This window comes from Neltuma alba, unplaced genomic scaffold (genome assembly GCF_004799145.2).
Source record: "Neltuma alba isolate B1F8T4 unplaced genomic scaffold, ASM479914v2 tig00013470_pilon, whole genome shotgun sequence".
Lineage (NCBI taxonomy): Eukaryota > Viridiplantae > Streptophyta > Magnoliopsida > Fabales > Fabaceae > Neltuma > Neltuma alba.
Window position 1 is genome coordinate 42,134 of NW_021637703.1, and position 12,808 is coordinate 54,941.

General features: G+C 35.5%; 1 protein-coding gene across 3 annotated transcripts; it reads left to right on the plus strand.

Moving 5' to 3' along the window:
• The first annotated feature begins 582 nt into the window (after positions 1 to 582).
• On the plus strand, positions 583 to 6,863 carry LOC114737625 (5-methylthioadenosine/S-adenosylhomocysteine deaminase). 3 transcript variants are annotated; one of them, XR_003739456.1, is made up of 12 exons: positions 583 to 880; positions 1,201 to 1,373; positions 1,500 to 1,658; positions 1,771 to 1,920; positions 2,039 to 2,182; positions 2,756 to 2,912; positions 3,174 to 3,346; positions 3,878 to 3,933; positions 4,046 to 4,148; positions 4,623 to 5,060; positions 5,349 to 5,999; positions 6,026 to 6,245. XR_003739456.1 is itself a non-coding variant. In XM_028925578.1 (10 exons), the coding sequence occupies exons 1-10, from the start codon at positions 673 to 675 to the stop codon at positions 6,694 to 6,696; spliced, it is 1,413 nt and encodes a 470-aa protein (XP_028781411.1). In that variant the 5' UTR covers positions 584 to 672; the 3' UTR covers positions 6,697 to 6,863. The 3 variants fall into 3 exon arrangements, 1 of the variants encoding a protein (XP_028781411.1); XR_003739455.1 differs by lacking the exons at positions 5,349 to 5,999; positions 6,026 to 6,245 and adding an exon at positions 6,607 to 6,685; XM_028925578.1 differs by lacking the exons at positions 4,623 to 5,060; positions 5,349 to 5,999; positions 6,026 to 6,245 and adding an exon at positions 6,607 to 6,863 and having other exon boundaries at positions 584 to 880.
• The last annotated feature ends 5,945 nt before the right edge of the window (positions 6,864 to 12,808 follow it).

Sequence of the window (12,808 nt, forward strand, 5' to 3'; positions counted from 1 at the left end):
CTGGGCAGTTGTCTTCTTCTTCATTTTGTACATTCTCATCTTCCTTCCCAGTACTAAAGTAGCCCTTTAGCCCTTCAATGTAATCATTCCAGGCCTCTTCGAAGACTTTACTCCCTTTTTTGTCCGTGGAGCACGGTTTAAGTTCATCACCCATGAGTTTGTCCTTGAACGAGCTGCTTTCGTCCTCCTGTTGTTCGGTCTATGACATCCCCAAAGAGGGTTTAAGGTGCCTCTTGAATCTTTTCTTTTTTTGTCGTGCTAGGTCTCTGTCATCCGCGGTGGTCCTGTCGATCTTGGAGAGAGTTTCAGAGTCGTCCTTTATTCACGTCTTGTTGTTAAAGCCAGATTATTTAAGAATTTATTTGAATTTATAAAATTGACTTCGGACCTTAAAAGTGCAGGAATCAATTTTAAAATATTTATTACTGAAATCTTATAGATAAAATTCTATTTCAGAAAAAATTTAAAATAAATAGTCACTGATTAGTTTTTATTTCCTTTATCAAAGTTAAATTTTCCTGAATGTGACATTGATCCTCTGCGTTTGGTTTTCGGCGAAGTTAGTGACGCGTAAAACGCATGGATAAGGCTTTCTGAAAAAGCGCCTGAGGGTCAGATATCAGAATCTGAAAATCCAACAGTGGCGGACAGGGAACCTGAAAAAAGCCAGTGATGACGACGGAGACCGACCCGTCGTTGACTATTCTTCACGGTGCTGTGATCGTAACCATGGACGGTGATAGCCGAGTGTTTCGGGACGGGGCCATCGCCATTGAAGGGCACCAAATCAAAGCCATTGGCCAGTCTTCCCAGATTCTTCACCAATTTTCTGCTTTCGCCACCCAGATTATTGATCTCCACGGCCACATCTTACTTCCTGGTCTATTCAATTCCCTGTTTCTTTTCCCTCTCTGTTCTTCATCATTTTATTTTTTTCTCTACGCTTTTTTAAAGCGTCGGATAGATAGCTTTTTTGAATGCGAAATCCAATATTAGTTAGCATGGGAATTTTGTTTCGTTTGGAGCGATTCTCAGGTACTTGGCGAGATAGTGTGCGAGAATCGATATTCGCGGAGATTTTGATTCTTTTTAAAATACACAAAATTCTAAAGAGAAAGTTAAAAAGTTCAGTTAAACAAATAGTAACTACTCATCCATTCTAAATTGGCACTGATCGGTCATCTCATCATTTGCTAATAGGATTCATTAACACTCACGTTCACACTTCTCAGCAACTAGCTAGAGGCATAGCTGATGATGTTGATTTAATCACCTGGTTGCACGGTCGCATTTGGCCATACGAATCCCATATGACCGAAGAGGATTCTTACATTTCCACTTTGCTATGTGGGATCGAACTCATTCACTCTGGTGTAAGCTTCAACATTTCCCGTTTTTCCACGGGATTTTGTTAATGCAATCCTGTCGAAGAGGGAGTTGTTACTTATGCATAAATGCAACATGTTAAATTCATTTATGTGATTTCTCCCTAAATTCAGGTTACATGCTTCGCTGAAGCTGGAGGGCAATATGTTTCTGGAATGGCTAGAGCAGTGAAACTACTGGGCTTACGTGCATGTTTGACCCAGTCAACCATGGATGCTGGTGAGGGTTTGCCGGCATCTTGGGCAGCTCGAACTACTGATGATTGTATTCAGGTAAATCTAATCCTGCTTCAGGTTGTCCATATTCTTGGCATCGGGATACTTCGAAGTTTATCTACAATAATTGACTCGTGGAAGCTGTATCACTGGTTACTCTGTTCTGCAGTCTCAGAAGGAGAATTATGATAAGCATAATAATACAGCTAATGGGCGCATCAGAGTTTGGTTTGGAATAAGGCAAATTATGAATTCTACTGAACGCTTGCTCCTTGAGACGAGAGATGCAGCAAGAGACCTGAAAACCGGAATACACATGGTATTGACCTCTCTCTCTCTCTCGCTTTCTCTTTCACACACAGTGTATGCATTTTGGTAGTGTTCATCTAACATGCCAGTTAAGGTGTAATATATGTTGAATTAAACTTGACTTTTAGCATGTTGCAGAGATACCATATGAGAATCAACTAGTCATGGATGCTCACAAAGTAAATCATGGAACTGTTACATACTTGAAGAAGATAGGTTTCCTGCAAAACAATCTGTTAGCAGCTCATACTGTCTGGGTTGATGGTAGTGAGGTAATTTGATGTTATTGTAATTATGCTACTATTGAATATTGATCCAACAAGACTCAGTTCATTTATGAAATTTTTGACAGTGTGCCAGATGCGTATGCACACATACCGTGGATCTTAAGTGCCATAGAAATTTTTGGGAAATAATTCTTTAACCTTTCTAAAATATGGTCCTTTTTTGTTTGTATGAGGTTTTTTGTGTCTAAATTTGGTTATGTAGTTTTTATTGTTGATTATATTTTAAACTCCACTTGCATGTAACCTTTTCTTTTCCTTGAAATTTCAGTTTTCTTTCGAGTGTGTGGCTATTTCCTCTAGCTTCCAAAGTAATTAATAGTTTAATATTATTTAAAACAGATAACCATTTCTTGAGCTGTGTGCTATATGTCAGTAAATTTTACAACTTAATAAATTAACTAGGAAAATAAAACCAAGCTAATAATGTGGAAAATAAACTGGCAAAAGAACAAATATAGTTGTGTGTGGAGATCAATTGTCCTTTCCCCTGGAATATTTGAATATTCTGTCTAAATAACAATTATTCATTGTTCAACATGATGACCATAACATTTTCAGATATCGTTCCTCTCAAGGGCAGGGGTCAAAGTGTCTCACTGTCCTGCTGCTGCAATGAGAATGCTTGGATTTGCGCCTGTAAAGGAGATGCTCGATGCTGGCATCTGCGTCTCCTTGGGAACTGATGGGGCACCATCAAACAATCGAATGAGCATTGGTTCATTTTAACTCTTAACCTTCAAATTCTTTGCTTTGTATCGATTCTATATCACTAGGGTGGCTCCTGTACGCAGGTCTACTTTTCTTATGATAGTTTCATATTGTAGTTTTTATCGGATCAGTGAAACGCATACTTTAGTACTCACTGAAATAGCGCCAGTTGCAAATATTCTCTAGAAAAATTGAATGTAACGCACTCACAAAAATGCTTGACATATTTTACTGACTTTAAATGTTTATGTATTTATCTCATTTTTAGTTGACGAGATGTACATAGCGTCTCTGATTAACAAAGGACGGGAAGTTTATGCAAAGGGAACTACAGATCCAATGGCGTTTCCTGCTGAGACTGTTCTGAGAATGGCTACTGTCAATGGCGCAAGGTCAATATTATGGGACGATGAACTAGGGTCACTTGAGGTTGGTAAGAAGGTTGGTGTCCGGCTCTCTTTTTACTGTAATCATCTCTGTTGTTTTCATTTTCCCCTTTTCCTCTCGATTTAAGTTAAAAATTAAAATATTTATTTTTTGAGAGTGAGCCGAATGCATAGTGATTTTCACTGAGGCACGGAAAAGAACTGAACAAATTTTGCTAATAGCGTCCGCAAGCGGTTATGCAAAAGGAAACTCTCAATATTTCATTGTGCGTCAAGTAGGATTGACAAAAGAACCGAAAAGAGGCTCATTATTCATCCGTAATTAGGGATTAGCATGTGTCTAAGAACTCTTATAAAGAATGAAGATAAATTAAGAGGACTATTCAGAGGATTATGTGATCATAAGCTGGAAGTTTATCTAAATTCACACAACAAAGAGAACTAAAATGCTTTGGCATTTAATTTGGTAAATGCTGGCTCAATTTCTACATTATCATTCTGTCCTTTCGGGGTGTTAGCATTCTGTCTTAGGTTCTCACTGGCCATTGAGGGTGGGCTGATCATGTTTGTGTTTGTTTTTTGGTAGGCTGACATTGTAGTAGTCAATCCTTCATTATGGCCTATGGTTCCTGTTCATGACTGGTATGAACCTATTCTTGATTCAAATTTTTACCTAGTTACTCTATTTATTTCCATTTTATGGTCCACTATGTTTTGTAGTTGATTAATATTTCATTGTTCCCCCAAAATGCAGTATATCGAACATCGTATATTGCATCAGAACGGAAAATGTGGTTGCTGTCATGTGCAATGGGGTATGGATAATGAAGGACAGGAAAATTCAAAATGTTGACGAGGTATCCATTTTGATTATGCCTTAATTAGAACCGGGTGAATAGATGATGTTAGAGTAAATTGATAAGAAAAGATAAAGATATAATTAACGTTACGTCTCGTAAAACTGAAATCTTATTAGATAGGGGCTAAACACGGTGGTGGAGTCAGAGTTGAAGAATAAGGATGTTGAGATCTAAGTTTATAGGAATGAGGTACTAAAATATCTCAGAAATATACACAGGGAAGAATCCAGTGCTCAGAAGATTTTGTTGGCTCTAAAATATCTTGGAAGTTTAATTTCGTAAATATGGCCTGGAGTTAACAGTCAATAATGTACCTTTAATACTAACCTTGTTTGACAAGATTTACAACTTAATATTCCCTCCTCTCCACCTCATCTCCTTCCTCTTTCTTCTCAATCGGCTTCAACAACCCAGACTGTCTTCTTCTTTCCCTTCCCTTCCCTTCCTTCCTTCCTTCCTTCTTCAACCCAGATCCTGGCGATCGCAATGCTCTGCGTTCCCGTGGACGACTTGCATTTCACGTCAAACGTGATGGACCTCGCCTGCGGCAGCGTTTCGAACATGAGCGTCTCGTTCCACGAGGGATTTCCCCGGCATCGTCCGCCGTAGCCCTACAATGTGGTGGAACAGTTGCGGGTCGCCTCCCGGACTTTGACAAAGACGTTCTTCGTGACCGGCTTTCGGTCTACTCTGAGGCCCTCCGCCGACAGAACCTTGATCTTTAGAGTTCGCGATCCTGCGGGCACTGACATTTTAAATGAAAACAATGAGACGCGTTTCTTTGGTTCAACGCAGAAATGGCAGAGCAAACGTGTGCCAATTGGGTCCCTGCTTAGATGGCCGGCCCTCATGCCCTGTTAACTCACATCGTCACCAACCTTCGCCAAAAATTTCCTTGCGATGATGAAGGTAACCGCAATTTTCAAACTCATCTCCAGATTCTCTTTTCTCTTGCATCCATCACAGATTCATGTGAAATCATGTTTAAGGATCTAAATTTAATTCCTACCGATCTTACAATTTTGTAAATCCCACGACTATTTTGATTCTGTGGCAATTTTTCCTTCTTGAAGAAAGAGGATTCTAGATACAAAATGCCTTATTGGTTATCTTTATTTTGGGACCAGGATTATTTGAATTGTGCAGTAAATGACGCTCATTTTTGTTCTGGTTCTTATTTTCATGGCTTTGGGGTAGTGATTTAATTGAAATAGGAGACGAAGAGGAAGGTAGTGAGGCGATGTGCCGACGTCCCTGGTAATGATCGTGTGTCCCTTCGATCTGGCCAAAGCTTCTCTCTTGCTTGTGTTTCATCTCCTTCTGACTTTTCCATGGCTGTGTGTTGGAAGGGATTGAAGGGAATAAATTATTTTAGTTTCAGAGGAAGGGTGGATGGGGGAGAGAGAAAGGGAGAGAGGAAGTAAACTTTTCCTGAGAAAGAAAGAATGAAAGAAAGAGAAAGAACAGAGGAAGAAAACGTGTCTCAATTTTTTCTCTAACTTGGCAGCCATGTCAGCATAAGTGGGTTAAAAAGGAAAAAATTAACGGTCAAACTTGGTCAAACTTAACATCATCTAATTTTAGAATATATTTGCTATGAAATTAAATTTTTAGGATATTTTAAAGCTGAAAAAAACTTGGGATGCTAAGTGTTCTTTAGTATAAACTTTCGAGATATTTTAGTACCTCATTCTAAGTTTATATTGATTCTGAGGGCCTGGGCATTGGCAGCACGTATATAATTCTAAGGGGAAAAAAATAAAAGTCGCTGGGGCAATGATCATAAAACTGAACCGAAGCGAACCAAGCAATCCAACTAGTTGAATGGTGCGTCGACTGGACTCGATAGTGACCCATGGCCCAAGAAAAGATAGTGACCCAGTTTCGACCAAAAAAGCCAAATTGAAATGGAGTTGAGCCACTATTGAGACCGAATAGAAAGCCATATGAGAATATAAAGCCATGGGCTTTTGGTCTGATGAAAAAGTAAAAAAAAAAAAAACTTAAAAACCTATGAAAAAGATTGACTATCTTCAAACGCCATTGTATTTTCAACTTATTAGAAGCTGTTAATTCATTAAAAATTTCATATATTGCGGTGTTTTTATATTGAGAATTAGATTTATTATGGATTTATTTCACACACACACACATATGCATATAATTATTTTTTATTAAACTTTTATTTAATTATTGTTATTGGTTTGACATCCATTCGAACTTGTTGGATCATGACAATTATGAAATGTTGGTCTTTTCGGTTCTACTTTTGATAGTCTTACAGACCACTGCTTTGGGCGGCATATGACCAGTCCTCCTCTTCACCACTGGCTTGGCACACGCCCAAATTGTTGAAATATTTATTCAACGTTGCCTTGTAATATTGTTGAACAGATGATCAACGCTTTCTCTAATTTCATTCTAACAAGTTTGGTTTGCTTTTCGGACCTGACAGGAAGCAGTTATTTCGAAAGCGAAAGCGGCTTCTGTTGAACTGCTAAAGAGGGCAGGCATAAGATTGCCACCGAGAATGAACGTCATTTGATTGTCGTTTGGCTCACAGAATTGTCTGCAATTAGCATTATTTGATGACACTGGTTTTTATCCTTTGCAGATTAGTCTGATGTATGAAATACTATCTCCGCTCCTTAATATAAAAACTAATTTGGCATTCAATTTGATCATGAATATAATACTCAAATTCACTTTGTCTCTTATATTTATCTTTTTTTAAAAGGTAATCCTTGTTGTAGCTGCATATGTTAAAGATTTCATCAAATGATAGTTTTAACTAATAGACATGATTAGCAAGAATATTTTAGAAAAGATAGTATATATTTATTACAGATAACTAATTTAACTAATTTATTTAATTTAATTAAATTAGTAAACATACTCTTGTACTAAAGACCAGAAGAAATGTTTAAAATTGCACGCAATCCATTTTAAGCAATAACTCCCTAAGTCTACATTGTTTTATGTATGCTGTTGTGTTGGCCAATATTCATGAAACTGTGTGAGAGGCTCAGCGGGTCGATGTCTTGACCTTGTACATTTATTTTATTAAAAAAATAAAAATAAAGGCGCATCTAACATTTTTAATTATTTTTGGAGGCCCCAGCATCTTAAACTATTTCTCAGTATAATTTTGCCCCTGATCTATTAAAAATGGAGCAATTTCACATGCGTATTAAAAAAATAAAACGAAGAAAAGCTCAACCCTCCTCAACACAACACGATCCCTCCTTCGGATTTGCATTGGGTGCTCATCAAGCTGATGAGCACCCAGTGCTCATCAGGATCTGGACCGTCCAGATCCAATCTGGACGGTCCAGATTTTATTTTATTTTTATTTTTATTTTTTAAAAATTATTATTTTAATAAGTATAGAATAAAAAATAAAGATAATCTCTTAACTATCATACTTTTAAAAAATAATTTTTTCTATTTTAAAATAATTATTTTAAAATATTAAATATGGACCGTCCAGATTAGATCTGGACGGTCCAGATTTCTCATCACTTGATGAGCACTGGGTGATCATCAAGTGATGAGCACCGAATGCAGGCCCTCCCTCCTTCCCATTACCGTCTCCACCATCTTCTTTGATGATCGAGTAAATGCGACAATGGCCTCCTTCGTAGCAACAGCAGTGGCGATAGCGACCTTCTCCATTGAGCGACGACCCATCTTCAGTCTAGACTCTAGCAGCCTGATGCAGGTGAATGATGGCGACATCTTTCATCCAGCGACGGCAACCTCCGGTGAACGATGAGATCTGGGGAGGAGACGAAGATTGGTGGGGTATGTGATTTGAAGAATAGCAACAATGAGATCTATGAATTGATTTTCTTTCTCTGTTCTTGTGCCATTCCATTTCCAAATCAAGTTATGAGTTCATCAAACATGTAAAGACCTAAAATATTTAGTTTCTTGGATTTTCTAGATTCGAAACAGGGAGTTTAGATTGGTAACTTCAATTCTTGATCTGATGCCATCGCCCCTTCTTTATCTGTTTCTACAGTGAATGAGTTTTTTTTTGTTTTTTTTTATTTCTCCATTTATCGAAGATTTTCTTCGCTCATTAACATCAAAGTAGTGATTAGCTTGTTTGAATGAGGTGTTGATAGCAATGTAGCGATTTGCTTCCATGGTTCTAAGTGCTTCAGTTTAACTAAGATGAGATGGATTGGGATCCAGATCATATGGATGTTTTTTTTTTTTGGTGATACACAGGTGGCAATTCGTGTCATTACTAAAAAAAATATAAATATTCGGCTGTCAAACAGAGTTAGGGTTCCGTTAGTGAAAAAGTATAAATGCTCCTCCATTAATACATTAGGGGTGAAATTGCACCTTTAAATAGTTTAGGATACTAGATGCATCTCCAAAAATAATTCAGGACACTAGGTACACCTTAACCAATAAAAAAAAAAAAAACTAGACAACACATTCTGCCAACTTATAACAAGTTCGGTTTTCTAAGAAAATGAATGTAAATAATGCATTTGAAAATATGCTTTTAATTTTGTTAAAATATAGTCTGAACTATCTAAATTCAAAATTTTTAAGTTTAAATTCTTTTAAATGATAAATATATTTTTAAGAACTGACAGGTATAAAATTATTATTTTATTTTTTATCTATTAAAATTTTTAATATTTTTATTCTGTTATCTATTTTTATTTATTTTTATCTACTAAAAATTTATTATAATTAATAATCTATAATACACTCTAATGTAATAGCCTCTTAAGATTAGGGGTATTTTGGCACTTTCATTAAAAATTATATGATGTTTGATGAACTTTTGGTATGAGTTTATAAGTATCTTTTTACATTTAGCTTTTTTTTGTTGTTTTAATTGAGAGTATTTTGATACTTTTATTAAAAGAAATTATAAGTCCCACTACGTTTCATCATTTTAACGACACTAACATTATTGAGATGTTTTTAAACTTGAATTAGTAGATTTGAGCCAAAAAAAATTCATGATGTTGGGTAAACTTTTGGTATAGTTTTGTATTTTTGACCTTTAACTCTCTATACACATGTATAGGGTGTGTAAAGGTGGTACACAAATGTCCATAAAATACGTTTAGCATGTGATACAATTTTAGCCTGTTTCTTTTGGTAAATAACAAGTTACTTATTAACCTAAAAAATAGTGTAAAATTTCACAATCCATAACGGATGTATGATGCCCCTTAAACAAAGGGTTTTCTCGTTATGGAAACCCATAACTCTTATTCAATAGACATTCGGCTTTCATTAGGGTTTGATTGTTTGAAACCAAGGGGTTTGATTATTTTTACATTATAAATAAAATTGTAATATAATATCAGTAACTTCTCACAAAATATTTTATGCATAACCATAGTATCTTATTTCATACTTTTACATTAAATGGTGCGAATTCACAAGAAAAAGATCTCACGAACCCACAACCAATATAAAATATACTTATCCCCAAGAAAGCTAAACAAAGGTCTAGTGATCCACTTACCCTTGACATGGAAGAAAAAGGACCTAAAGGTTTTCCACTCATCCCCTTCCCTCATTCGAATTTGATGGTATTCAGATTTCAAATCAATCTTAAAAAAACAATAAAACCGTACAATTCATCAAATATATCATTTAATCTAGGAATGGGATGGTGATACTTTATAGTGATATTGTTGACAGCTTTGCTATCAATGCACATCCTCTAAGTTCCATCTTTCTTTGGCACTAGAAGTATTGACACTACACAAGGACTCAAACTTTCTCGAATATATCCTTTTACCATAAGCTCTTTCACTTACTTTTGAAGCTCTTTTGTTTCTTTTGGATTACTTTTATAGGCTGATCTATTAGGAATTATTGTTCCTAGGATAAAATTAATTTGATGTTCCATTCTTCTTATCGGTGGTAAATCATGTGGTATTTGTTCAAAAAGTACATCATCAAATTCTTGCAATAAAGAACTAGAAAAAAAGAGTTAAAGTCATTAGTGTTCAAAAAGGATTTCTTGTAAACAAAGAGAAGTAAATGCTAGTCAGCCAAAAAAACAGTCCTCACTCCTCACTTCACTTCCTTTTGTATAAAAACTCAATTTCTTCTTTTCTTTTCTCTCTTCACTCCTTTCTTTTTCTTTTTTTAGTTTCTTTTCTAGAGCTCTGAACAATTTTCTCCTTTTCGCTCTCACTTCTTTTTTATTTTTCTCTCTCATTTTTCAGTTCACACTTTTTTTTCTCATCTTGAGTTGATCCTCATATACTTGTTTTGGAGTCAATGGTACAAGAGCGATGGGCTGCTGTTCATTACAAAAAAATATCCATTGGTAAACCCATCTTTCTTCACTTTTCTATCAAACTCTCAAGGTCTTCCCAAAAGTAGATGTTCAGCATGCATAGGAACAACGTCACACAATACTTCATCACAATATTTGCCAATTGAGAAAGAAACTAGAACTTGCTCATCAACTTTAATTTCTCCACATTTATTCAACCATTGCAACTTGTATGGTCTAGAGTGTTTAATAGTAGGCAAATTCAACTTCTCAACCAATGTAGTTCTTGCAATATTTGTAATACTCCCACCATCAATAATCAAACCGCATATCTTGTTATTAATCAGGCAGTGAGTATGAAAAATATTTTCCCTTTACTTATTCATCTCATCTTCTTTCATTTGACAACTCAAAGCTCTTCTAACCACAGGACATTCTCCTTCCATATCATATTCAATCCCATCATCACTAGCATCCTCAAGTGAGGGCATGGACTCATCACTTTCACTTTTAGTCACAACCTCATTACTTTTCAAAATCATGATTCTCTCACTGGGGCATTGAGAAGCCATATGACCTGTACCCAAACACTTGAAATATTTTATATCCCTATTTCTAGAAGTTTGGGAATTTGATTTACCTTTGCTTTTTGATGAAGCTTTTTCTTTGCCTTTAGTGGTCTCCTTTTGGATAGTTCTTTCTCTTTGCTTTCAATTCTATTTGAAAGAATAACTTGATCCAAAATGAAAATTTGGAGCACCTTTATGCTTGATTTATTTTTCCACCTTAATGGCCATATGCACTATGTCTTCTAGCTCCACATAATGATGCAATTCCACTATGTCAACTATCTCTTTGTTCAGCCTATTTAGAAATCGAGCCATTGTTGCTTCTCTATCTTCTTACATATTAGCTCTTATCATGGTCAATTCTATCTCCTTACTATACTCTTTCACGCTCCTAGAGCCTTGTGTAAGAGTTTGCAACTTTTGATAAAGCTCTCTAAAATAATGGTTGGGAATAAATCTCTTCTTCATTAGAGCTTTTATTTCTCTCCAAGTTGTTACAGGCCTCTCTCCATTATTCCTCCTATTAATACCCAATTTATCTCACCCAACAATGGCATAATCACTGAATTCTCTTGTTGCCAACTTCGCCCTTTTAGCTTTAGAATAATTATGACACTCAAAAATTATTTTTATTTTCTTTTCCCACTCTAAATAATCTTGAGGATCATTTCTATCTTAGAATGGTGGTATTTTCTCCAAGATTTATATCCACTCTATTTCTCTCCCTTGGAATATTTCTACCATGTCTTCTCCCATAACTATCTCCTTTATGCCTATTTCTTCCCACTTTAGATTTAGATTCAAATTCTTCTTTATTACCACTGATTTCATCATTTTCAGATTCAAATTCATCCATAGAAACCTTCTTTCACCTCTCATGTCTTCTAGGATTAGGTCGATCTCTTTCTATATTTCTAATCCTTTCATCTTGCCTTTTATCGTATCCCTTATCTCTCCTAAGACAACATTCAAACATTCAAAATATTGCTGTATTGCTCTAAATATGTCTTCATTCACTTGATTTCTACCACCGCTAGACGTTTCATTTGCATTAAACATTGGAGCTACAAAAAGAGTTGTTAGTAAGAAAAAAAATAAAGTTCCTCACAATTCCTTATGTGTTTCCCTCAAGAATGTCACACAACACTCGTGTTTCAACTAAGATAGCCTTTTTTCACAATGATGTTCTCACACACTCTTCAAATTCTTCTTCAACCTTTTTAAAGAACGAAGTAATTTAATCAAAGCTATCGCGACTTGCAGAATCAACACAACACTTAGGGGTTTAGATATCTCAAAAGGGGTATTGAAAATGAAGTCTCAAAGATATCAAGAGTTCAAACAAAGGGCAGAGGTTCAAACAAATTCAGGATATGATAATGGATATTTGTTGAGCAAAAAATCAAAATGACAAATGATATTCTCTTCTTCTTCTTCTTCTTCTTCTTCTTTTGTATTTTTCCCCACTTTTTTCTTCTTTTTTTAATTCTTTTTTTTTTCTCTTAACAGGAACATAAAGAAACCACAAACAGAACAAAGCAAGCAAACTAAACCTAGAAATTCCAGAAGATGTGTTTTTTTTTTCCAAATAGGTGAAACTTGCAATAGAAACATCTGATTGAGATGATTTTTAAAACGAGCAGAAAGATGGGATCTTAAAATGTAAAAATAATCTAATGAATATTAGAAAATACAGAGGAAAACTGGTCAAACAAGGTCAAAAAAGTTAGAGATAGACAAAAATGGAGAAGACGAACAGACACAAAAAAAAGGACATAAAACACTAAACGAAAATAAAAGCAAAAAACATAAGGATA

Coding starts and splice junctions, on each gene's coding strand:
- LOC114737625 (XM_028925578.1), top strand. CDS start 673: ATGACGACGGAGACCGACCCGTCGTTGACTATTCTTCACGGTGCTGTG. Junction 881..1,200: donor CGGCCACATCTTACTTCCTG/GTCTATTCAATT, acceptor ATTTGCTAATAG/GATTCATTAACACTCACGTT. Junction 1,374..1,499: donor TCGAACTCATTCACTCTGGT/GTAAGCTTCAAC, acceptor CCCTAAATTCAG/GTTACATGCTTCGCTGAAGC.